The 26,793-nt window shown below is 40.0% G+C and overlaps 1 protein-coding gene across 1 annotated transcript in view; it reads left to right on the forward strand.

The window, feature by feature from the left end:
* The window catches only part of LOC132541787 (uncharacterized), a 148,406-nt gene that overhangs the window by 37,624 nt on the left and 83,989 nt on the right, over nt 1–26,793 (forward strand). Inside the window, exons 12-16 of the mRNA XM_060202484.1 lie at nt 1,619–1,672; nt 13,173–13,277; nt 14,738–14,842; nt 17,964–18,068; nt 20,586–20,639. Coding sequence (XP_060058467.1) covers nt 1,619–1,672; nt 13,173–13,277; nt 14,738–14,842; nt 17,964–18,068; nt 20,586–20,639 — 423 coding nt within the window. The remainder of the gene's footprint in view (nt 1–1,618; nt 1,673–13,172; nt 13,278–14,737; nt 14,843–17,963; nt 18,069–20,585; nt 20,640–26,793) is intronic.

Here is a 26,793-nt window from a genome sequence, read left to right on the forward strand (position 1 = left end):
ATATCCTCCTCACCTACTTCCTATTACACTTCCCTCACTCACTCCAAAGCTAACCTTATCAAAGCAAGGACTGTAAAAGCTGAATAAGGGCAAGAGACTGGCATACTTTAATAATGACTCTATTCACTATCAGGCCACCCCATCAGCTGAAGCGCTAGTCGGGGAGTCCTGAGATTCCCAAACAGACAAGATGGGCCTAGACCTCAAATAAATCCCTCTCCATTCCTACTGGTCATCTATATCAGGAACAACACAACGGACCCCTTTGTGGACCCCTTTGTGGACCCCCATAGGACCCTGCCCTCAACATGGATCAACAATGGTAGAGAATGTTCTATCCTCCGAAGGGAGGCTGGACAACACACTCTATGCTACACCTGAGGAAGATGGGTCCTGATATTGGGGCAGCTTGGAATGTTCCTACTAATGACCACAGAGTGTGAGCTCAGATCTACAGGGATGCAGAGGTCACACAGGCTCCTAAGCTGAATATGGGCCCCAGATCTGATAACATCTATGGGGTTTACAGTCAACAATATTTATACACTTTTCCCATATTTTGGGAGCTACTTTCTTCCCAGACCCATCTTTTTGGTCCTTTTTCCAGACCTGACATCATCTCCTCAGACAATAACTAGGATCCACCTGCATATCAGATTTCAGGCTCAGGGGGAAGAAACTAGTATAGCCACAGGCCCTTTGGAATAGAACTAAAATGTACCTACTAGCTATCTACAGAACAGAGACCCCCCCCCCCCAACACTTCATCTGCACTATTCCAGCCTTTAGGTTCATGATTAGTCAACAACTCATTTGGCTTTATATGTTAACTCTCTTTTCAGCCACCAGGTTCCAGATGCTAGCATGATGCCAACCAGACTTCCCTGGACAGACAACCCCACCAATGTGTCCTGGAGCTCCAATTCCCAGAACCCCGCCCCACTAGGGAAAGAGAGAGAGAGAGGCTGGGAGTATGGATTGACCAGTCAACACCCATGTTCAACGAGGAAGCAGTTACAGAAGCCAGACCTTCCACCTTCTGCATCCCACAATGACCTTGGGTCCATGCTCCCAGAGGGATAAAGAATAGGAAATACAGAGTTCTGGTGGTGGGAATTGTGTAAAGTTGTACCCCTCTTGTCCTATGGTTTTTGTCAGTGTTTCCTTTTTTTAAATTAAATTTATTTATAAAAAGGAAACACTGACAAAAACCATAGGATACAAGGGGTACAACTCCACACAGTTCCCACCACCAGAACTCTGTATTCCATCCCCTCCCCTAATAGAGAAAAGCTTTCAAGGGAGGGAGTAGGATACAGAGTTCTGGTGGTGGGGAATTGTGTGGTATTGTACCCCTCTTATCCTATAGTCTTGTCAATATTTTCATTTTATAAATTTTTTAAAAATGCAAAAAAAAAACCACACATAAATGTCACAATGTGTCTTAACTCCAGGCATCCATACAAACTGTGATGTGCTGGATTTGGCCAGGTGCCTGCCTGTGGCCCAGGGAATAGGCTGGCGTAGGACACACTGGGAAAGAGAAGTCTTCCACAATAGATGAATACTTCTTTTCTGAGTCTGGGTCACTTATTTTTATTTGTTCCTGTTGTTACAGATAAAGAAGAAGTTGATCTTGATAAGCTGATAGATAGAGTACAAGCTGTTAAAGGTGAGAAGTTAATACAAGTATAATAATATAAAGTTTAAGTAACACTTAAGTTATATTAAAGATTTTAAGGTTTTCTTATTTTGTCACCTTAATTTTCATTTGTTAAAATATTTTTATCTCATTTAACTAATTTCTTAAACTTTTTTTAGACTTTTGACTACCTATACTTTAGTGACATGATTTTAGTTCTGTGTCTTGGCAGCAAATTCTTTATTGTTGAATTTCTCATTAACATTTCACTTTTCCTCTGTTGCAGTAGACAAAATTTTAGATTAAGTAAAGTTGTGCTAAAGTTATAGATGATTATATTTTAAATTGGCAGTCATTTAGTTGTAAAAAACACTTGTGGAAGAAATGTTGTTTTACTGCTGTGCACCCTATTTAGTGCACATACATACCACTTACTATGAGCAAGGACCTGGGTTCTAGCCCCCACTCCTCACCTTCAGGAAGGACACTTCAGGAGAAGTGAAGCAGAGCTGTAGATGTTTATCTTTCTCTCTCCTAGTCTATTTCTTTTCCTCTCTCAATTCTCTCTGTTCTGTCAAAAAAAGTAGAAAGAAATAATGGGAAAAAATGGCCCGAGAGTAGTTGATTTGTAATACTGGCATTGAGCCCCAGTGATAATCCTGGTAGCAATAATTCTTCTTTAAGAAATAAGTTGTTTTATAAGGGTATTGTCATGCGTAGTGTTTTATAGCATTCGTAGGTTTTCTGACCCAACATAAATGTCAGGAGACATCCACAAGTTTTCCTCTTCCTCCTTAGGAAACTGAATTCTCTATGCCTGCCCTTTACTTCTTGGGCCTGTCAAAATATAGATTTGTATTTTATTTTATTGTCACCAGGGTTATCTCCGGGCTCTAAGTATGCATGGTTCTTCTTCTCCCTGTAGTTTCTTTCTCTCTTCGTTTGTTCCTTCCTTTCTTTTTTTTTAGGCAGACACAGAGAGAGATACCCCAGCACTACTCCACTGTAATGTTCCCCAGGCAGGTGTCCCATGTGGTGGCCAGACGTGCAAACACAGTTAGCTCACGTGGCCCAGTGTGTGCTCTACCAGCTGAGCCATCTTCTGGCCCTGGCAGTTATTTGAAGATGCTCAGAGTCCTTATCTGGTAACAGAAATATTTGGACTAGTGTCAGTAAGATCTGAATGGAGAAGAAAACGTACAACCCTCATTTTCTTTGTGTTGATAATTCACATTCTTGTAACTGTTACATCATTGTGACATGAGTTATTAGAGTGGAAAGGGGTATATTTACATGAGTAGTATTGATTGTATATTTGTATATTTAGATATGTCACACTCTATCTTTGCTCTTTATCAAGTAGTGAAGATTGTGTTGAAAGACTGAGATCAAAATGAGCACATCAGTTAGGGAAAATGGTACCCATACATTTGCTCAAGGCAAGCTTGCTAGAACCTTTAATTTCAAAATGCTCTAAAGCAAAGCACAAAGAAATGAGGTGTGCTGTACTAATTGTTTGATTCAGATATGGAAAACACTTTCCCAGGCCTGAGGAGAGAGCACAGATAAAATGGTTTCTTTATTTTCTTTACTTTATTACTTTTAATTCATTTTTTGTCATCACCAAGACTTTACTACTCTAAGCTACTGCTTTAAAATAAAAAGGTCATGAGAGAGAGGAAGAGAGAGATGGAAATACCCTGCTGTACCAGTGTTTCCTTACAGTGTCTGGTGGGAGAAACAAAGATTTACAGGACAGTTACTAGCATGTGAGTACAGTTTCTTATCTTCCTTGATAATTGTCTGCATAGCATTCTCACTGCCAATTTAAGTCCTTTCTACTTTTGTTCACTGGGTCCCCTTATATACCCCCTCCTGTCTTCCTGACCTTGGAGTCCAGTGCTTTCCTGAAATACACTACACCGAGTCCAAATTTCACAGTGGGGATGTTCTAGCTTGCATAAGAAGGATTGATCAAACATCAGAGATCCTTGGAACCATTCAAAGAGTGGTCAGTTTATTCGAAGACTTACTAGGGTTTTAATAATTACAGTAGGATATGTTTTAGATATCACATGCAACTAAAACCAGAATAACATGTTTTGAATTAGGCTTGTTTTTAAACAAAGGATCAAAGTTAGTACTCAGCATCTATGAAGATACAACAGCTGCATCTATAGATAAAATTCAAGGTTAGAACATCTGCATGCATCATAAACAGAGAAAATTTGAGTACATCAGGTTATTGTTTTACTGTACTCCAATAACAGCTAGAGGGAGTGCAGTACCAGAAGAACAACCCAAGGGAATGACCCTTTGTACTGATATTCCAGTGACATGGGAGTTCAAACTGAGGCCATCCTCAGTTTACATATGCTCATATCCAACAAAATTTCACTTTGCATTTCCCTCATTTTTCCTTGTTTTTAAGTCCATCTTGAAATGAGATCATCTGGTGTTCACCCTAAGAAATCAAAAACAAACCCTTTGTATCTTGCTTAACATGAGTCCTTCAAGTTCCAAGATGAGGCAAAGGAAATGAATTCATACGTCTTACTGCTGAATAATACTCTATTGTATATATATGCCACAACTTTCTCTTTTTAATTATCTCTTATTATTGATGTTTGGTTTTATTTCATTTTCTTTTTATACTTTATTGGGGGGTTAATGGTTTACAATAAATACAGTTGTTGATACATGTGTAAAATTTCTCAAGTTTCTGCAAACATTTCCCCCAGCCTAGGTTCTCCACTATCATGCACCAGGACCTAAGAGCACCCACCACCCCAGAGTCCTTTTCTTTGGTTAAATACACAGATCTTTTGTGATGTGTTTTTGATTTCCTAGGATATTCCCAGGAGAGGAATTGCAGGGTCATGGAGTAGGTCCATTTTTAGTCTTGTGAAAGTTCTCCAGACTACTGTACACAGGGGCTTGACCAATTTACATTCCCACCAGCAGTGCAGGAGGATTTCTTTGTCTCCACAACCTCTCCAGCATTTGTTGTGACTATCCTTTCTGATGTATGACATTCACACAGGGATGATATCTTATTGTTGTCTTTATTTGCATTTCTCTGACAACCAGTAACTTGGAGCATTTTTTCATATGTCTGTTGGCCTTTTGAACGTCTTCTTTGGTGAATATTCTGTTCATATCCTCTCCCTATTTTTGGATGGGGTCTTTTGTTGTTGCTGCTGATGCTGAGTTTGGTGAGCTCTGTATATTTTGGTTGTTAGCCTTTTGTCTGATGTATGGAATGTAAAGATCATCTCCCATTCTGTAAGAAGTCTCTTGGGATGATGGTTTCTTTTTGTGAGCAATAGCTTTTGGTTTTGATGTATTCCCATTGGTTTATGTTTGTTTTTGTCTTCTTTGCAATTGGACTTGTGTCATTGAAGATGCCTTATAAAGCTTAGATGGAAAAGAGTTCTGCCAATATTTTCCTCTATGTATTTGATAGTTTCTGGTCTAACCTCCAAGTCCTTGATCTATTTTGAGTTTACCTTTGTGTATGGTAAATGTTCAGTTTCATCTTCTGTACATTTCAGCCCAATTTTCCCAACACCATTTGTTGAAGAGACTCTCCTTTCTCCCACACAAGAACTAACGGGGCCCAACCCTGCTTAGCTTCTGAAATCAGATGAGATTAGACATGTTCAGGGTAGTATGGCCGTAGACAGGACTCTCCTTTCTCCCACACAAGAACTAACGGGGCCCAACCCTGCTTAGCTTCTGAAATCAGATGAGATCAGACATGTTCAGGGTAGTATGGCCGTAGACAGGACTCTCCTTTCTCCATTTGATAGTTTGGGCCCCCATGTCAAAAATTATAAGTCCATAAGTGTGGGAGATTCCACAACTTTCTTAGCTACTCATTTGTTGTTGGGTATCTGGGCTGCTTCCAAGTTAGGACTATTACAAATTGTGTTGCTATGTGTACATAGCCGTACTAGGTCTCTTTGGGTAGATGTTTCTGTGTTCTTTGGGTAGATCCTTAAGAGAAGAATTGTTGGGTCATAGAGTAGTTCCATATCTAATTTTTTTAGGAATCTCCATATTGTTTTCCATGAGGCATGAACCAATTTTCATTCCCACCAGCAGTGTAAATGGTTCTTCTCCCTACATCTTTGGGAACACTGGTTTCTGTCCCTTGTAATTTATGACATCCTTAGTTATGAAGTTGTATCTCACTGTTATCTCTTTACATTTCTCTGACAATTTTGATAAATTTGACCAATTTTTTCATATGCTTATTGGTAAAGATTCTGTCCATGTCTCTCCCCATTTTTAATGGGGTGGTTTTGGGGGATCAGGCAGTGTTACACCTAGTAGAGTACACACATTACAGTGTGCACGAATGTAGGTTCAAGACGCTGGTCTCCACCTGTGGGGTGAAACTTGACAGGTGGTAAAGCAGTGCTGAAGGTGTCTGTAATTCTCTCTTCCTCTCTACCTTCCTCTTGCTCTTGATTTCTCTCTCTGTCCCTACCAAATAAACAAATAAATAAAATATTTAATGGGATTGCTTTGTTGTTGTTGGTGGTGGTGGTGGTAGTGCTGCTTTGTTTTGTCATCTCTCTCTATATTTTTAATATTAGCCTTTTGTATAATGTATGGCATATAAACAACTTCTCCCATTCAATGGGATGTCTGTTAGTTTGGGTGATGGGTGCTTTTTTCTGCAAAATCTTCTTAGTTTGATATTGTCCTATTGGTTTATTTTGCTTTTGTTTTCTTTGCTGTTGGGCTGTAGTCTTCAAACATCATGGTGTATTCATCACGGTTTTTCTCTAAATATTGGATGGTTTCTAGTCTAACATCCAAATATTAATCCATTTAGAGTTGACTTGTGCATGGTAATTGATAGATGGTGATCTGGCTTCATTCTTCTGAACATTTCAACCTGATTTTTTTTCTAATTTTTATTAGTGATTTAATAATGGTTAACAAGATTGTAAGATAACAGGGGTACAGTTATTCTACACAGTTCCCACCACCAGAGTTCCATGCCCCATCACCTCCATTGGAAGCTTCCCTATTCTTTATTCCTCTGAGAGTATGGACCAGAATTCTTTATGGGGTGAAGAAGGTGGGAGGTCTGGCTTCTGTAATTGATTCTTTGCTGGTCATGGTCACTTCCAGGTGGATCCACACCCCCAGCCTGTTTCCGATTTTTTTCAGTGCCAACTGTTGAAAAGATTTTCCTTTTTCCACTTAATGTTTTGAGGCCCCAAGACAAAAATTAGTTGTCCAGGAGTTTAGATGACCTATTTCTGTGTTCTCTGTTCCACTAATCTGTGTGTCTATTTTATTTCAGGACCAAACAGTTTTTATTATAATAGCCTTGTAGTACAGTTTGAGGTCAGGAAGCATAATACCTTCATCTATGTTCTTTTTTTTCCCCTCAGGATTGATTTGGTAATTACAGATATATTCTAGGTCCATATAAACTTTTGTTCTATTACCTTAAAGAAATTTGCTAAAATCTTGATATGGATTGCACTGAATCTGTATATGGCTATGTATAGGATAATCATTTTAGAAATATTAATTATTCTAATTCATGAGCATGGGATATCTTTCCATTTATTTGTACCCTTTTCTATGTCTTTCAATAGTGATTTGTTTTCAGTGTGCAAGTCTTTAAAGTTTTCTTTAACTTTATTCCTGAATATTTGACTATTTTCACTGCTATTTGAAATGAGATTGATTTCTGAACTTCTGGTTTAGTGTTTGGATAGAAGAATGCCACTAACATTTTATATCAATTTTAGTAGCATTTTAATTTTATTAGTTATTTAAAAAATATTTATTAAAAAATTATAAGATAATAGAGGTATAATTCCACATCTTTCCCACTACCAGGGTTCTGTGTCCCCATTCCCTCTATTGGAAACTGCATTAGTTCTCCCAACAGATATGGGTTGACTACATATATATATATATATATATATATATATATGTATGTATATATAAATACTCTTTTTTTTTTTCGATGATGCTGCATTCTCTTCCATTCTAAGTCACACTGATTACTACTTCCAAAAGTCCTTCCTTTTTCCCCCTCTTCCCTCTTTGGGTCCTGATGGAATTGGAGCTAAAAGCCCTCTTGTTCATCTTCCCCTAATATTTACCATCTGGGAGTATTTCTTTATGGGAAGCAGAAGGTGGAAGGTCTGGCTTCTGTAATTGCTTCTTCACTGGACGTGGGTGTTGGCAGGTGGATCCATACTCCCAGCTTGTTTCTGTCTTTTCCTAGTGGGGCAGGGCTCTGGGGAGGTGACAGGACACATTGGTGAGGTCATCTGCCCATGGAAGTCATATGGGATGGAATCATAGTAACATCTGCAACTTATCTTACTGAAAGGCAGTAAGATATGAAGCAGTTCTGTAGTTCCTAAAGATGCTATCCAACTTTGATATGAAAATCTTAGCGGGAGAGGGGGAAGAGACTCCTGCAGCATTGCTTCCCCACTCATGAGACTCCCCTACCTGCAAGTAGGTACTGAGGCTTGAACGCAGGTCCTTGCACATTCTAGCATGTGCATCTGACCACCCTCCTCCATGTTTTGTTGTTTACAACTAGGTTTATTGCTGGGCTTCATGCCTGCACAATTCCTCTGTTCCTGGAAACTTTTCTTTCTTTTTTTAAGATAAAGAGAGAGAGAGAGAGAGAGAGAGAGAGAGGAGAGACACTGCTCTACCCCTCTTGAAGCTTCCCTCATGCTGATGCTGTCATGTGGTGGCCAGGGGCTCAAACCTCGGACCTCAAGTATGGTAAAATATGTACTCTGTTGAACAGGACATTTTGTAGCCCCTGGAAATAATGTGCTAATTAAAGTTTATCTCTTAAGTCATCAAATATTCATCTATGAGCAAAGAAAACAATACACCTTATCACTAATTAATTGCAAGGCCTAGTTGTAAGCAAGGAAATAAAGAAAAATATGGAAAATAAAAGACTACTGAAAGGAATGATAGATAAAAATGGGTAGCAGTAATATAGCACAGTGGTTAAACACAAAGAATTTGAATCTGAGTACATGTATTCAGATCCTAGATCCACTACTTATCCTCTGTGTTATTTTGGATTATTTCTTTGGATGTCTCAATTTCTCATTTATAAGAGGAAGATAAGAATTAAAGCACTATGAAATGTTTGGTATATGGTAAAGTGAGTAAGTGAGGGTTCGGTATTGTATGGTTACATAGTTGTGGTACTGATGATGATGATGGTGGTGGTGATGATTGATGTGATGGCAGTGGTGATGGTAATGGTGATGACAGTGATATGGTTGTGGTGGTAATGGTAGTGGTGGTGGTGATAGTGATGTGGTAGTGTTGATGACAGTGATGTGTTACTGGTGGTAATGGTGGTGGTGGTGGTGGTGCTGGTGCTGGTGGTTATGGTGGTGATGGTTGTGGTGTTAGTGCTGGTGGTGCTGATGGTGGTGATACTACTGGTGGTAATGGTGGTGGTGGTGCTGCTGGTGGTGATGATAGTGCTCGTGGTAATGATGGCGATGGTGGTGGGGATAGTGCTGGTCGTGATGATGGTGGTGATGATAGTGCTCGTGGTAATGGTGGTGATGGTGGTGGTGATAGTGCTGGTGGTAATGATGGCGATGGTGATAGTGCTGGTGGTAATGGTGGTGATGGTGGTGGTGATAGTGCTGGTGGTAATGGTGATGATGATGGTGGTGGTGATAGTGCTGGTGGTAATGATGGTGATGGTGGTGGTGATAGTGCTGGTGGTAATGGTGGTGATGATGGTGGTGATGATAGTGCTCGTGGTAATGGTGGTGATGGTGGGGGTAATAGTGCTGGTGGTAATGGTGGTGATGGTGGTGGTGATAGTTCTGGTGGTAATGGTGGTGATGGTGGTGGTGATAGTGCTGGTGGTAATGGTGGTGATGATGGTGGTGGTGATAGTGCTGGTGGTAATGGTGGTGATGGTGGTGGTGATAGTGCTGGTGGTAATGGTGGTGATGATGGTGGTGGTAATAGTGCTGGTGGTAATGATGGCGATGGTGGTGGTGATAGTGCTGGTGGTAATGGTGGTGATGATGGTGGTGGTGATAGTGCTGGTGGTGATGGTGGTGGTGGTGACAGTGCTGGTGGTGATGGAGGTGGTGATAGTGCTGGTGGTAATGATGACGATGGTGGTGGTGATAGTGCTGGCGGTAATGGTGGTGGTGATAGTGCTGGTGGTAATGGTGATGATGATGGTGGTGATAGTGCTGGTGGTGATGGTGGTGGTGATAGTGCTGGTGGTAATGGTGATGATGATGGTGGTGATAGTGCTGGTGGTAATGATGACGATGGTGGTGGTGATAGTGCTGGTGGTGATGGTGGTGGTGATAGTGCTGGTGGTGATGGTGGTGGTGATAGTGCTGGTGGCGATGGTAGTGGTGATAGTGCTGGTGGTAATGGTGGTGATGATGGTGGTGGTGATAGTGCTGGTGGTAATGGTAGTGATGGTGGTGGTGATAGTGCTGGTGGTAATGGTGGTGATGGTGATGGTGGTGGTGATAGTGCTGGTGGTAATGGTGGTGATGGTGGTGGTGATAGTGCTGGTGGTAATGATGGCAATGGTGGTGGTGATAGTGCTGGTGGTTATGGTGGTGGTGATAGTGCTGGTGGCGATGATGGTGGTGATAGTGCTGCTGGTAATGGTGGTGATGATGGTGGTGGTGACAGTGCTGGTGGTGATGGAGGTGGTGATAGTGCTGGTGGTAATGATGACGATGGTGGTGGTGATAGTGCTGGCGGTAATGGTGGTGGTGATAGTGCTGGTGGTAATGGTGATGATGATGGTGGTGATGGTGCTGGTGGTGATGGTGGTGGTGATAGTGCTGGTGGTGATGGTGATGATGATGGTGGTGATAGTGCTGGTGGTGATGGTGGTGGTGATAGTGCTGGTGGCGATGGTAGTGGTGATAGTGCTGGTGGTAATGGTGGTGATGATGGTGGTGGTGATAGTGCTGGTGGTAATGGTGGTGATGGTGGTGGTGATAGTGCTGGTGGTGATGGTGGTGGTGATAGTGCTGGTGGTGATGGTGGTGGTGATAGTGCTGGTGGTAATGGTGGTGATGATGGTGGTGGTGATAGTGCTGGTGGTAATGGTGGTGATGATGGTGGTGGTGATAGTGCTGGTGGTAATGGTGGTGATGATGGTGGTGGTGATAGTGCTGGTGGTAATGGTGGTGATGGTGGTGGTGATAGTGCTGGTGGTAATGGTGGTGATGGTGATGGTGGTGGTGATAGTGCTAGTGGTAATGGTGGTGATGGTGGTGGTGATAGTGCTGGTGGTAATGATGGCAATGGTGGTGGTGATAGTGCTGGTGGTTATGGTGGTGGTGATAGTGCTGGTGGCGATGATGGTGGTGATAGTGCTGCTGGTAATGGTGGTGATGATGGTGGTGGTGATAGTGCTAGTGGTAATGGTGATGATGGTGGTGGTGATAGTGCTGGTGGTAATGGTGGTGATGGTGGTGGTGATAGTGCTGGTGGTAATGGTGGTGATGGTGGTGGTGGTGGTGTTGCTGGTGATGATGAAGATGCTTCAGAACAGCCCATAGCAATAATGACTTTAAGTGACAACGATCAGATATGTATGGTTAAAAAAAAATTTACTACTCCTATTTTATCTTAATACAGTCTAAAGTGTCATTTTAATGGAGAATAATGAAAAAAGACACTTTCCTCCGCTTCCCCGGAGACCCACCCTACTGGGGAAAGAGAGAGGCAGACTGGAGTATGGACCGACCAGTCAACGCCCATGTTCAGTGGGGAAGCAATTACAGAAGCCAGACCTTCCACCTTCTGCATCCCACAATGACCCTGGGTCCATGCTCCCAGAGGGATAGAGAATGGGAAAGCTGTCAGGGGAGGGGGTGGGATATGGAGATTGGGTGGTGGGAATTGTGTGGAATTGTGCCCCTCCTACCCTATGGTTTTGTTAATTAATCCTTTCTTAAATAAAAAAGAAAAGAAAAAAGAAAAAAGATACTTTCAAAATCTTGGAATATATAGTACTCTTTTGTAACTATCCATATCATTTTGACTTTTATATGAATTTATATTTTAGCTGCTGGCAAGGTGGATCAAAATAGGGTATTGAATGATAGTAGGTCTTTCAAAGGTGAAAATTTAAATACTAAAACCTTTGAGTTGGGATTCAAACAATGTAGCATGATGTATGCAAGGTTCTGGCTCTGAGCCTCAAAACCACATGCAGTAACCACAAACAGCATCAGGAAGCTACCAGAATGGTGGTATAGTGATGCGGTGTCTCCTTTTTATCTCTCTCTTTCCAAACATGAAGAATGAAAAACTGGGCCACAGAGAGGCTCTTTAGAGGAATTTACAAGCATGAGGCCCTGAGCTCACTTTCTGAGCTGCATAAAATGACTGTTTAAAGTTCCTGGGTCTATAGAATGTTACATTGTGAATATTGTACATTGATTGATTAGTTATATGTCTTGAATTATCTGTATTTTATCAGATAATGTCTTCATCAAGCTTTGAATTTTCCCAAATTTTAAGAAGGGAAAATCATTTGAAATTAATTTTTATACAACAAAGAAGTTTTTTTTTTAATAGTGTAACACATTTTGGGGAGATGTGAAATTATGCCCTCACCATATTGTAAAAATTTCCCCAATATTTTCTTAAATATGTTTTTAATTTTATTTATTAGATAGAGACAGAGAGAAATCAAAAGGGAAGAAGGAGGGAGAGAGGGAGAGACTGTGAGACATCTTGTAGCACTGCGTCACTGCTCTTGAATCTTTCCTCCTCCATATGGGGACCGGGGAGTTGAACCTGAGTCTTTGTGCATTGTAACATGTGTGCTCAACCAAGTGTGCCACCACCCAGAATCCTAATAGCTTTCAAAATTTGTGATAGTCTGATAACTTATGTGACATAAAATAACCTCTGCTTCAAAAATCTATGAGATGAGTGACTTCAGTTCAGTTAAAAAGTCTTTAAGAATCTGTCCATTGGGCCAGTAATACAGCTCTCCCAGATAGTGTGCCTGTGCAGTCACGCATGTGATCTACATTCCAGTCCAGGGAAGCTCCCATGCTGTGGTGTCTTATCTGACATCTGCCTGCCCGTTGGACTGTCTCTCTACTTGAAAAAGGAGTGGACTCCTAGCAACAACAAAAATAATCTTGTTATATTTATTTTGTTGTTTACTTTTAGTGAAAGAGAGATACAGAGGGAGAGACCAGATCACTGCTTGGCTCTGTCTGATGGTGGTGCTGGTGATAGAAGCTGGGGCAGCATAAACATTATGCTGTCTCCCCAGCTCTTTCAAATAATCTTTTTATCATGTTCCCTTACCTCAATTCAAAGCTATAAAAAAAAAAAACTTTATAACTCTGTTATTGACCTTTTTCAGTTTTATTTTACCATGGGCTATATTTCTAATATTATACCATACCATTAAAGAAAATCATATATGGATATAGCTTTTACAAAATTTTGTAGTTACTTAATGTACTTCTTTTTAAAGGAGGAATGGTTAATGCCAATGACATCAATATATTTCTTGGAAACATGGGAATTAATCTCACAGGAAAACAACTTGAAAATCTGACAGAAAGCCTTCTAGTTAATGGTAAGCATGAAATATTAGTTTCACTGAGTTTCAGGATATTCTAAGAAAGTGCTACTAGATATCTTTACTTAGATGTCCCTGGAGACTATGAATTCAGTATCTCTGAAAAATAAGTAACTATATGTTTTTCTTGGTTTTCGCATTTTTATTATCTTTTAGTTTTATAAACTTTTTAAGTTTTATTTATTACCTTTATTTATTGGATTGAGACAGCCAATAATTGAGAGGGAAGGGGGAGATAGGAAGAGAGACACAGAGACACCTGCAGCCCTGCTTCACCATCTGTAAAGCTTTCCTTCAGGTGGGGACTGAGGCCTTGAACTGGTTCCTTGTGCACTGTAATGTGTGTGTTCAACCAGGTGCACCACCACCTGGCCCCATATTCTGATTTTTAACAGTCCTAATGTTAGTTTACAAGGCTGTACGTTCATCCCTCTTCATGATGTGTTTGTTTTTGCACCACTTAATGATGTGTGTTGGGCTTCATTCCCACCACATCAGTACCCACCCCCACCAGTGTCTCCAGGGCCCCTTCCACCCTCCACCTCCATGCCCCCTTTGGTGACCTCAGTTCTGCAGTCAGAGACGTGACATTGTACTATTCCCTTGCTTTGTTTCCTTGTATCTCACCTAGAAGGGAGATCAGTTAGTATTTGTTCTCCTTTGAGAAGTTATGCTTGGCAATATCTCCTCCACAGAAGAATCTATTATATGTAATTGAAGAGACCTTTTTCCTACCTTTGCCTCATTCCTGAATGTCTGTTACCACTGCATCTGTGATTCCCTTCACTGACTTTTTCTACTATAGAGAGTATCAAACTAGTATTTATAACTCCAACTTAATATATAGTCAACATTTGTTATTGCCAGATATTTAATTATTCTTAACATTATTGATATGAAATGGTATCTCATTAGAATTCTAATTGCATTTCCTGATTTCCAGGATATTATCTTACTTTTTTGTTGACAATGCAGCCTTTCTCATCTGTAAACTTTTTCTTTATATCCTCTGTCTAAATCTATCTGACCACTTGCATTTTGCCAATTTGTAGTTGTATATAGATAGTCTGTGTGCTGGTCATTTTTATGGTATACATATGTATATATAGACTAATGTCTGGCTTAACATTTTGCTGAAATTAATACCTTTTAGTAAACATAACTTTTTAATTGAATGGATTTAAGTTTATCAATACTTTCCTTTAGAATTCTAGTTTAGAAATTTTTCCCATATAATCTAAATTTTTACTGTATTTCCTTTCTGTTGAGATGAAGTTCATTTTGTATTTACGTTAGGAGATCCAATTTAATTTTATGAGATAGACCTCATAAAAGGGTTGGGTTTTTTTTTTTTTACACTTTTTTGGGGGGAAATTATGGCTTATAGTACAGGGACTTTTCTGTTTTAAATTTTCAAGTGCTTTTCAAATTCTTACATTTATAATTATTATTTGGAGGAGAGGATATTGATATACGTGACATAGAAGATGCTCTGGAAAACATGGGAGTGAAACTTACAGACAAGGAACGCTTGGAGCTGTTTCAAATGTCATCAGCTAGTGGTAAGCATTTCAGATATCAGGATAGCAGTGGTTCTTTGCAGGAGACACATACACTGGAAATGTCGAGTGACATTTTTAATTATTACTTTAATTATTACTTCAGAGAGGGAGAGAGTTCAGAGCACCTTGTAGATAGAAATCACAGGGGGTGGGGGTGGTGCAACTGGTTAAGTGCACATATTGCTAGATAGAAATCACAGACTAGTGAATTTATAGTGCACAGGGTCACCTTGTACTGCAAAGAATCATTCACTTCCCAATGTCACCTACAATGCTAAGAGTCTACAATATAACCTTCAAGAGAACTTGGATTTGCATATCTGTATGAAAGAATGTTAATTCCTGGGAAGGGTTGATTGCATAATGGTTATGCAAAGAGACTCATCCCTGAGGCTTCAAAGTCCTAGGTTCAATCCCTTGCACCCCCATAAACCAGAGTTGAACAGTGCTCTGGTTAACAAAAAGAAGAGCAAGTCAGTTCCATTCGATCCTCCTGGGGAAAACTGGTAAAATATTCACAGTAACTTAGTTCTACCTGAAGAAGAAATTTTTTTTTTTCCGTTTTAGTATCACATTATTGAGGATAGGATGACTTACAGGACTGTTTTGTCACGGGCATACAATTCCACAGTTCCCCAAAATTGCTAACAAACTGTTGCACTGTTCCACTGTGGGGACTTAGGTCCCCAGACTGCCCTTCATGCTCCTCCTTTCCCTGAAGAAGAAGTCTTAATCACAAGATTTAGTTCTTCATTTAAAAGTAAGGTTCTATCATTGTGAGCCAGTAGTGAGGAATGTCTGCTATTATTATTAATTCTACTGGGATATTTAATGTCCCTTGAGGAAATTTAAGGAGAAAAAGTGACAGTGTTCTAAAATCAGGACAAGAAAAGTGAGAGGAGTAGATTAAAGATCTGGTTTTGGCATTGTAGAGTAATACATTATATACTGGGCTTTTATATTTTTCATTTCATAGTGATTTTATAAGTTATATAGAAAAATTCTAGAGTTGTATTTTGAAATGGTTTTTAAACCATATTATTGACTCTGATTTCCCTTTGACCCATGTGTTACCCCCCCCCCCTTTTTCTTTATTTTCTCCTTGGATAGAGGTAGAGAGAAATCAAGAAGAGGGGGAGATAGAAAAACCTGCAGCACTGCTTCACCACTCGTGATGCTTACTTCCTGCAGGTGGGGCTTGAACCTGGGCCCTTGGTATTGTAATATGCAGTCAACCATGTGTACTGCACCTCACCGCTGACTCCTGTTCTCTTAGAGATGATGGAGAAATGTATTGCTTGATTGAAATAAAAGAGAACCATAACAGAAAAGCAGGTGTATTTAGAGTTCTTGCAATTAACATTTAATTTATGTCCAAGATATTTAAATGACCCCTGCCCTTTTGTTATTCATATTAATTCTATCCTTGTCTTTTTCTTCTACTTTATTATTTTTTTAAGTTATCTTTATTTATTTATTGGATAGAGACAGCCAGAGATTGAGAGGGAGGGGGAGATAGAGAGGAAGAGAGACACCTGCAGCCTGCTTCAACGCTTGTGAAGCTTTCTCCCTGCAGGTGGGGACCAGGGGCTTGAACCTGGGTCCTTGCACATGTAATATGAGTGCTCAGCCAAGTGTGCCACTCTCTGGCCCCTCCATTATTATTTTTAAGTCATTGTATTGGGGAGATAATAGCTTTCAGGATAGTTGTTGGCATATAAATATAACCTCTTATCTACCTATGGCAGATGTCTGCTCACAACTCCCACTACTCAAGTCTTTACCATCATATATCGGGGGCCCAGAGCTCTCTCCACCTCTTCTCACCTCTCCTCTCCTAGAGTCCATTGCTGTGCTGCAGTTCTTCTGTAGTGCTCTGTAATCTAACTTTTTATTGTAGTAAAATATATAAACAAAATTTATGATTTTAACCATAGGATAAGAGGGCTCTGAACTCCAACTCCATCTGGTCCCAGAGAGAGGGAATTAAAAGGAGAGAGATATTTGTATGTAGTAATGGGGTGACGACGTGTGGCTTGCAGGGGGAGAGAGGACTGGACCTGGGAGAAAAAGGGGGAAATATGTGCAGATGTAGACAGAGCTGCAGAGATGACAGCTCACCTGTGCCTGCAACCTTGGGAGAACCGTGGTGGTTTGCAATGGGGGACTTGGGATTCAGAGCTCTGTGGTGGGAGTGGGGTGGAATTATACCCCTGTTGATATGTAATTTTGTAAATCAATATTGAATTGCTAATAAAAAATAAAAACAAATGAACAGTACAATAATATTATGCACAGTGATGTATAATATAAGTCATTATCACTGTCAGTTTCTGGTTACCCCCAAAACAGCTTGAGGGGTAACTCCGCCTCCCCTCCCCTCCAGCTGCTGGTAACCACTATTTTACTTTCTGTCTCTGAATTGATTTCTTTATCATTTCCTCATACAGGTGGATGGCATTTTTATGTATGTATTGTTTATTGCCACCAGGGTTATCACTGGCGCTCGGTGCCAACACTAAGTACCCCCGCCCAACAGCCATTTTTCCCTCTCCTCCACCTTCTGTATTATTGGACAGGACAGAGAGATATCAAGTGTGGAGGGAGAGACAGAGAGGGAGAGAGTTTGAAAGAGACATCTGCAGACCTGCTTCACCACTCGTGAAGTACCTCCCTGCATGTGCATTGCGATATGTGCATTTAACCAAGTGTGCTACCACCTGGCCCCAAGACCATCTTATTTTCTCCATCCAAGTACTAACCAGGCCCAACCCTGCTTAGCTTCCGAAATCAGACAAGATCAGGCATGTTCAGGGTGGTATGACCATAGACGCCATTTTATTTTCTATGCTGTATTTTAGAGGAAAAGCCAATATTCCTTTGGAATGCCCCAAGTTTTGTCAGGGCTTGAAATAATCAGGTCGTAAACATGTACCATAAAAATCATGAGAAGGACTTGCTGATGTTTGTGAGATTTTATGAACAGCAAGGCCAGCCTGCTGAAACTTTCATCACAACCTCAAGAATCTGATTTCAATCGTCAAATAACTTGGCTTTTCATTTATGTCACATTCTAGAGCAAATTTATGTGGTTTTTACCCCCATCTCTTTTTTCTTAAAGGAGAGAAATTTGATGTCAATAAACTGGATACAGTCCTGGGAAACATGAGGATAAGTCTCACAGAAAAGGAACTTGGAGACTTGGCAGATCACCTACCAGTTAATGGTGAGCATCAGAGGGTGAGCATTCAGAATCAGGATGAGACAGTGGTTGAAGCAGAGACCCTGGGACCCAGATGGCTGGCTGGAGTTCTCAGCCACTGGCTTAATGTTTCTATAATCAGTTTCTTTATCTGTGAAAAGTGAGCATTGTTAGCACTCACTTAATAGAGTTTTTGTAGGGGTTAGGTTGAGTACTTTCTAGGTACTCAATAAAGCCACTTATTGTCATTGCTACTACTATTGTAATCATTGATATTATTATTAAACTCCTCTGAGAATTTGTGAGATCATATTTAGAAACCTCCTCACTTATAAAAACTTTGAGAAAAGCCCTGTACTGTAGTCCTGCTTCCCACTGCAGGGGGGATTGGGTTTTAACCTGGGTCCTTGCATATGGTAAGGTGTGCACTCAATCCTTTCTCTTGACTTATAGCAACTTATGTTCATGACTTATTTATTTTATTATTTTTATTGGGGGGAGGTTATGGTTTGTAGTGCAGTTGTTGACATCATATCCTTATGTTGACATTATACCCATATATTGACATGTGGGTATAATCTCATTTTCCATGACATTCTTGCTCCAGTTCAGGTCCTTCTCCTCCATTGTACCCTGGAACCCCAGAGCCTGTTTACCTCTGTCCATTTCCCACTAACCCCACAAGGATCCTTGCTTTACTGGATGCACACCTCATCCAAGTGTCCCCCGTGTTCTTCCTCCTCCTCATTTTCTTGTTTAAATTTCACCTGTAAGTGAGATCATCTGGGATTCATCTTTCTCCTTTTAGTCTCTCTCTCCCTTTCCTTCCCTCTCTCTACCTCCAGGGTTACCACAGGGGCTCTGTACCAGCACTAGAATCCATCACTCCCTTCAACTATTTTCCCCTTTCTTTCTTCTTTCTATTTTATTCAATAGGACAGAATGAAATTGAGAAAAGAGGGGGAGATGGAGAGGGAGAGAGAAAGAAGGACACCTACAGACCTACTTTACCACTCCTGAAGTGTCCCTGCCGCAGGTGGGGAGTGAGGGCTTGAACCCAGGTCCTTGGGCATGTTACTATGTATGCTTAACCAGGTGCACCACCGACTGATCCCCTTGGCTTATCTCAGCATCATTCTTTTGAGATTCATCTAAGACTTGACAAAGGAGATATCATTATTTTTAAGAGCTGAGTAGTATCCATTGTGTATATGTACCAAAGCTTCCTTGGCCACTCATCTGCGGATGGTCATCTTGGGTACATGGTAACCATAGATGTGCATTGTCCTAGCTGTGGGACTGTCAAATCTAGGCCTTCAAGATCTTAGAGTTCAGTATACTCATCTGAGACGATAGTGGATTTTTGCTTTGTGCTTACTACATCTATTTTCTCAGTAATGTAGTTTATATTTCAAATATTGTGCTATTAGACAAGAAATAGTTAAATGTTCAGAAAAAAATGTTTTAACTGACAGTGCTGGGTCGGTGGTACACCTAGTTGAGTGCACACCTTACCATATGCAAGGACCCAGGTTAAAACCCAATCCCCCCTGCAGTGGGAAGCAGGACTACAGTCTCTCTCTATTGAACATCTAGGTTGCTTCCAAGTTTGGGCTATTACAAACTGTGCTGCTATGAAGACAGGTGTGCATAGGTCTCTCTGGACAGGATTTTTTGTTTTCCCCAGGTATGACCTCAGGAGAGGAACTGCTGAATAGGAGAGTTGATTCATTTCTAGCCTCTGATGAGTCTCATAGGGGCTGGACAATTTACAGTCCCATCAACAATGCAGAAGGGTTCCTTTCCCTCACAGCCTTTCCAATAGTTGGAGTTTCTGTCTTTTCTAATGTGTGGCATTCTCACAGGTGTAAAGTGATACCTCATTGATGTTTTTACTTGCATGTCCCTGATCATCAGTGACTCAGCATTTTTTTCAGATGCCTTTGAAATTTTCTCCCAGTAGCCTTAATAGTAGAGAATTTTCCAAGTTCTAACTGCTTAAAAGCAGTTAAGAGAAGAGGAACTCCTTTATATATTCCTTTATGAGTGGAATTTCTATTTCTGAAAGCAAAGAGAGTATTTGTTAACATAGCATGACTTGTAAAAAGTAAAACCTTTGGGAGTTGGGCAGTAGTGCAGAGGGTTAAGCACACGTGGTGCAAAGTGCAAGAACCAACCTAAGAAATGCGGTTCGAGCCCCTGGCTCCCACCTGCAGGGGAGTCGCTTCACAGGCGGTGAAGCAGGTCTGCAGGTGTCTGTCTTTCTCTCCCCGTCTTCCCCTTCTCTCTCCATTTCTCTCTGTCCTATCCAACAACGACGACATCAACAACAATAATAACTATAACAAGGGCAACAAAAAGGGAATAAATAAATTTTTTTTTAATTTTTTTAAAAAACTAAAACCTTTTTCTTGTTCTTCCCCACAATGAGTGGGGAAGAAAGAAATACTAGAACAAGTGATCTAAGTGGCCTTCCTGAATTCTTACTCATATCCTCATTCTTATTGCTACATTGGATGTGATTTGTATCTTATCTTTCAGATGATGGGACAGTTGATATGAAAAAAGTGGTAGATGAACTGAAAACTATCACAGGTTAGTGATAAATTACTAGTAAACTAAGGACCCTGTAATTCTATGTTAACTTACATTTTTCTATGAGGTTTTCCCAATATTTTGGCACTAGAGTCCTCAGAATGTTTCCTCTTGAATTGTGTAAATTGAGTTTGGCAAAAGTAATGAAAGTACAATGTATGCCCCATATGCTTGTCTTACGGGCATGAGGTCTTGAGTTCAGTCTTTGGCTCTGTGTATGTCAGAGTGGTGCTCTGGTTCATTCTCTCCCCACTCATCCTCTTTCATACACTTTCCACTAGTAATAAATAAATAAAGTTTTAAAAGTAAAAACTAAGTATAGCTATAACTCTGAGTAAGAATTCCTAAGTCCTGTTGTACTTTTCTTCTTAAGGAAATGTTTTCCTGCATAAAATTAGGCAGAAATAGTAAATGACATGGAAATTTTTGAAAACTATTGTCAACAATTACATTTTTAGCAAAGTTATGTAACACTTTTCATGAGTTTTTTTTATTTTGACTTGCAATGTGACTTGATTGAGCAGTAGGAAAAGTAGATTAATTTCCCCCATATTATTTATTTATTATTATTTCTTTATTGGGGGATTAATGTTTTACAGTTGACAGTAAATACAATAGTTTGTAAATTCATAACATTTATCAGTTTTCCACACAATAGTACAACCCCCACTAGGTCCTCTGCCATCCTGTTCCAGGACCTGAACTCTTCCCATACCTCCGATCCACCCTAGGGTCTTTTACTTTGGTGCAGCACACCAACTCCAGTCCAAGTTCTGCTGAGTGTTTTCTCTTCTGGTCTTGTTTTTTTCAACTTCTGCCTATGAATGAGATCATCCCATATTCATCCTTTTGTTTCTGACTTATTTCACTTAACATGATTTCTTCAAGCTCCATGTAAGATGGGCTGAAAATGGTGAAATAACCATTTTTACTCTTAAAATGTCCAATAGTTCTAGTTTATCTATCTCTTCATTTATCTCCTTCGTTTCTTTCTTGATTTTCTGCCTGGATATTCTGTCAAGTTAAGAGAGTGGGGTATTTTAAGTGCCCTACTATGACTGTGTTGCTGTTAATATATTGCTGTCACTCTTTCAGTAGATGTTTGATGTATTCAGATGGCCTCTCCTTGGGTGCATAGATGTTAATAGTTATTAAGTCCTCTTCATTGATTGATCCTCTGAGCACTAAGTAATATCTATCCCTATCTTTTCAAAGTTTATTTATTTTAAGGTCTATCATGTCACATATAAGATAATAAGCATAGCTATTCCTGCCCCTTTTTTGTGGTCCATTGGCTTGTATGGTAATTTTCCATCCTTTCACTTTGAGTATGTGTTTGTCTTGTTGAGTTAGGTGGGATTCCTGCAGACAACATATTGTTCGGTTTTGTTTTCTGATCCATCTTCCTACTCTGTCCCTTTTAATAGGTGAATTCAGGCCATTGACACTTACTGATATTATAGATTGAAGATATTTTAATGCCACTGTTATATATTTTTAGTGTTCTGATATATAGCATGTTTATGGTGATCTGATTGTTTATAGGAGACCTTTCAGAACTTCTTTCAGGGCAGGCTTGGTGATAGTTGATTCTTTCAACTGTTGCTTGTCTGAGAAGGTTTTTATGCCTCTATCTAGTCTGAATGACAGTCTAGCAGGATACAGTAGTCTTGGTTGAAAGTCTTTCTCATTGAACACTCGATAGATATCTTGCCATTCTCTTCTGGTCTGTAGTGTTTGTGTGGAGAAGTCTGCTGCTAATCTTATGGGTTTTCCTCTGTAAGTGACTTTGTTTTTCTCTTGCAGCCTTCAGGATCCTTTCTTTATCCTTATTCCTTTTCATTCTAAATGTGATGTGTCTCTGTTTCTTTAAGTCTGAGTTAATTCTATTTGGGATCCTTAGGGCTTCTTGAATCTTTGTCTTTTATACTGTCTAGACTAAGGAAGTTCTCATTTATGTCCTGAAGAATGCTTTCTTCCCCTCCCTCTCTTTCTTCCCCTGGTAGACCTATAATGCACATATTATTTCTTTTGAAGTCATCCCATATGTCTCTGTTGTTGTTTTCAGTATCTCTTAATCTCCTTTTGAGATCTCTTCTTTCTTAGTTGTCTCTAATTCATCCTCAATCTTGCTAATTCTGTCTTCAGCCTCATTTATTCTGTTCTCTCTCTCCTCTGTTGTTTTTTGTAGCTCAGCTATTTTTTTATATCCTGTTCTGATACTGTATTAGCTTGTTCAGCTAGTTGTGCTCTTAGCTCAGATATTTCAGCTTTTGACTTCTAATTACCTCGAGATAGTTAGTGTTTTCTTCCAGAGTCTCATTTGTTGTTTCTGCATTTCTGATGACAATTCTTTCAAACTCTTCCCTCACTCCTGTGACTAATTCCTTAGCTAGTGTTTGCATGTTGATCTCATTCTTCTGTGCTTCTACCTTTGGGTGGCTTTTAGCTGGACTTTTTTCCTGGTTCATTTCTCCAGTGTTTCTCTTTTGTTTAACCATTATTATAGTGTGTTGTGAGGTCCTTTTCTCAGTATTTTTCAGTCCACTGATTACTCTAGCCTGGATTGACTTGTGTCTAAGTAAGGTACTTAAATAGTTCACAGTTGTGGAAATTGACAGTTGTTTCAATAGTATTTTAATCCCTCAGTTGGAGCACAGTGGCTTAAAAGCTTCTTTGTTATTTTTCTTCTCTGTAGGCTATGGTAGCCTGGGGGCTTTTTACCTACAAGTAGGATTTTTTTTAGCTTAATCACTCACTCCTGATCAAGAGATAAAGCAGAGTGGGGGAGAGAGAGCACAGTGGTTATACAAAGAGACTCCCACACCCCAAGAATCCAAAGTTCCAGGTTCAATTCAGCTTCTCTGCCAGCAGCCAGAGCCAAGCTGGACAGCACTGCTGGGTCCTGAGAGTTTCTAAACAAGTTCTATTTATAGTCTGTCAGTTCTGAAGCAACTATTCACCATGTTCTCACCAGGAGAACAACATGGAAAGGCTCTCACTACACAGACCCACTGCTAGACCATCGGGGTATAGATCTTCTCCTGAGTTTCCTGGTCAGTTCTCTGCCCCCCAATATCAGCACAGGGCTTCCTCTCTGCTGCTCCAGCCTCTGAGGACAGTAGCAATGGAGACTCACAGTTGCATTTGGTGAGTGTTAGGGGAGTCCTCTTCTCCCTTCAGCAGTTTTTTGTTGGTAAAACAGACTGGAGGGAGCTCCTCAACTGGCAAACTGCCTGACTGTTACCAGCTGCTGGGGAGTAGATATGGGCTTCAGCCCCAGGAATCTCTCCTTAGGCTCCTCTCTGTCCATAAGCCACACACGTTTTCACTCACCGGTGACTTGGGTTCCCAAAGTAGTCCTGGTCTCATCTCGTTGCAGTCTCAGGTGATCTTTGCTATTCCTTGTTCTTTAGAGAAGTTTCTCAAGTGGACAGAGCTGGGGGTCTGGGCAGAGTCTCTGGATGCTCTGGTGATTTGGTGGGTTCCCAAAGTAGTTCTCCCCCAGATTTTTAAAATAACCTTTGTCTACTAACTACTATTAAAGGGTCAACTACAGTTCTAACTTTCCCCAAACTGTAGTGAGGGAGCATGGCACTTTTCTGATTAGCTAGCCTAAAGTTTGGAATTACTATCAGTGCATACACTTATTTCTAGCTTTTTTTTTTTTTTTTGACCTTTGAAAGGTGAATAGGCCAATTTTCAAAAACTATAAGTATGAGGGAAACCTGCTGACACAGACTGCAAAGCTGGTAAAAACACTTTCAAGTTAATAGTAAATCTTGAAGAGGAGTCCTCGTGATACTGTACCCAGTCGAGCACACATGTCAACATGCTGCAAGGGCCTGATTCACATCTCCAGGCCCCACCTGCAGGGGGTGGGGAGACTTCACAGCAGTGGAGCAGTGGTGCCAGTGCCTCCCCATGTCTCTGTCTCTTTTTCCATATATATCCCTCTCTCCCTCTGTCTTTATCAAAAGAAAAGTGGAGAACAAAAAAGCAGCTCATAGAGTTGTGCAGATTCTGACCCCAGTAGTAACTCTAAGGAAAAAAAATTACCTTGAAACTTTGGCAATAACTAGACTTTGTAAATCTAAGAAGGGAATTCTTTTTTTTTTTAATTTAAGAAAGGAGACATTAACAAAACCATAGAATAAGAGGGGTACAATTCCACACAATTCCCATAACCTGATCTCCACATCCCATCCCCTCCCCTGATAGCCTTCCCATTCTCTGTCTCTCAGGGAGTATGGACCCAGGGTCATTATGGGTTGCAGAAGGTGGAAGGTCTGGCTTCTGTAATTGCTTCCCCTCTGAACATGGGCGCTGACTGGTCGATCCATACTCCCAGTCTGCCTCTCTCTTTCCCTAGTAGGGTGAGGCTCTGAGGAAGTGGAGCTCCAGTACACATTGATAGGGTCGTCTGTCCAGGGAAGTCTGGTCAGCATTGCAACGAGTGCCACCCCAGCATGCTTCACTTCAGACTGTGACCAGAGACTTCAGGTGTGGAATGACAACCCTTCAGCTTCATCACTCGGGGCAAGGGAATTCTAAAGCTTTGGCACTAAATGTCTAAAAATTATTGAAAAATTAAACCATTATTTTAAAGAAGGTTTCACCCAAATTGAAGGACATTCTACAAAATGAATAGCTTACACTTTTAAAAAATATAAACATTATTAAGGACAAAAGCTGAAATTGTTGCAGATTAAAGAACAAAGAGGCAGTACACCACTTAATGTTACCTTGCTATAGATTATGTTAAATTGATAAAATTTGAATAAATTCTGTAGACTAGGTTGTTATCACAGGAGTTCAACTCTCCCTGAGATGGAGCCTGGATACCTCATTCTCCCCATTCATCATCTTCACTGCCAGAGGGCACCCTGCTCCCTGCCTCCACCCTCCTCACACTGTTTCTGGAACTGTTGTTAAAGACCTCAGGCCATTAGGTGTCATCCTGTATTATCTATCCCTTGCTTTGCTTTTTAGGAAGGTAAATTATTTAACCAAGAATTCTGAAGATATTGGCTGCTATCTAACATAACACAAGATAAATTCTATATACTACATTGTTCACAAGAATGCATCAAGGAAGCTTAAAATTTAAATATCAATGGGAAATCTCTAAAATTTTTATCTTTAAAATAATAGAAGACTATATTTGCATTAGAAGATAATTTGTTATAAGCACAAAAAAGAAAAATATTAATTTATTTAATTACATTGAACAAAACTTCTGTTTTATAAAAAAAGTCAAAACTAAAAATACAAATCAAAGATTAAGAAAATAATGCTGTGATTCAAATTATCAATTAATTATGAATGTCCAGAATATGCATTTTTGAAATATCTCTTGTTAATAATAAATATTTTTAAAAGAACAATGGATACCCAATAGACATATATAAAGATCTCCTAACTCCTTAGTAGCTAGGAAATAAAACAAAGTCTAACCTTTTATATTACACATGGATCTCAGCTGTAAATCATAATGTAGAGAAATAATAACACAGCTGGAGGGAGGGAAAATGGGTCTAGCCACTTTGGAAAAGTATCTGAAACTAGCAAGTAAAGTTGAGAATAAGTATTCTCATTAGTCCAGCACTTCTACTTCTGGGGACTTGGTTCTCAGCGAGCTCTTGTTTACTCAGGAATGTGCAGAGTTGTTTTTATTAAATATGTTTGTTAATGTGTTACAAGGCTAAGGAAACCTAGCTGCTAAATAATGGGCAATAGAGAAATATATTTTAGGGCAGAGGTAGATAGCATAATGGTTATGCAAAGAGACTCTCATGCCTGAGGCTCTGAAGTCCCAGATTCAATCCCCTGCACCACTATCAGCCAGAGCTGAGCAGTGCCCTGTTAAAAATTAAAAAAAAAAAAATCAAAAAGAAATGGGAAGGAGAAAATCAAAGCAAGTGAAGCAAGTGAGTTAGATTTAGGTGTATCAATACGAGTAAGTTTCAAAAACAATCTTTTAGGTAGAGACTTTTAAAAAAATTTTTATTTATAGAAAGGAAACACTAAAAAAAAGCATAGGATAAGAGGGGTACAACTCCACATAATTCCCACCACCAGGATTCTGTATCCCATCCCATCCCCTGATAGCTTTCCTGTTCTTTATCCCTCTGGGAGTATGGACCCAAGGTCA

The sequence above is a fragment of the Erinaceus europaeus genome, chromosome 12 (genome assembly GCF_950295315.1).
Source record: "Erinaceus europaeus chromosome 12, mEriEur2.1, whole genome shotgun sequence".
NCBI lineage: Eukaryota > Metazoa > Chordata > Mammalia > Eulipotyphla > Erinaceidae > Erinaceus > Erinaceus europaeus.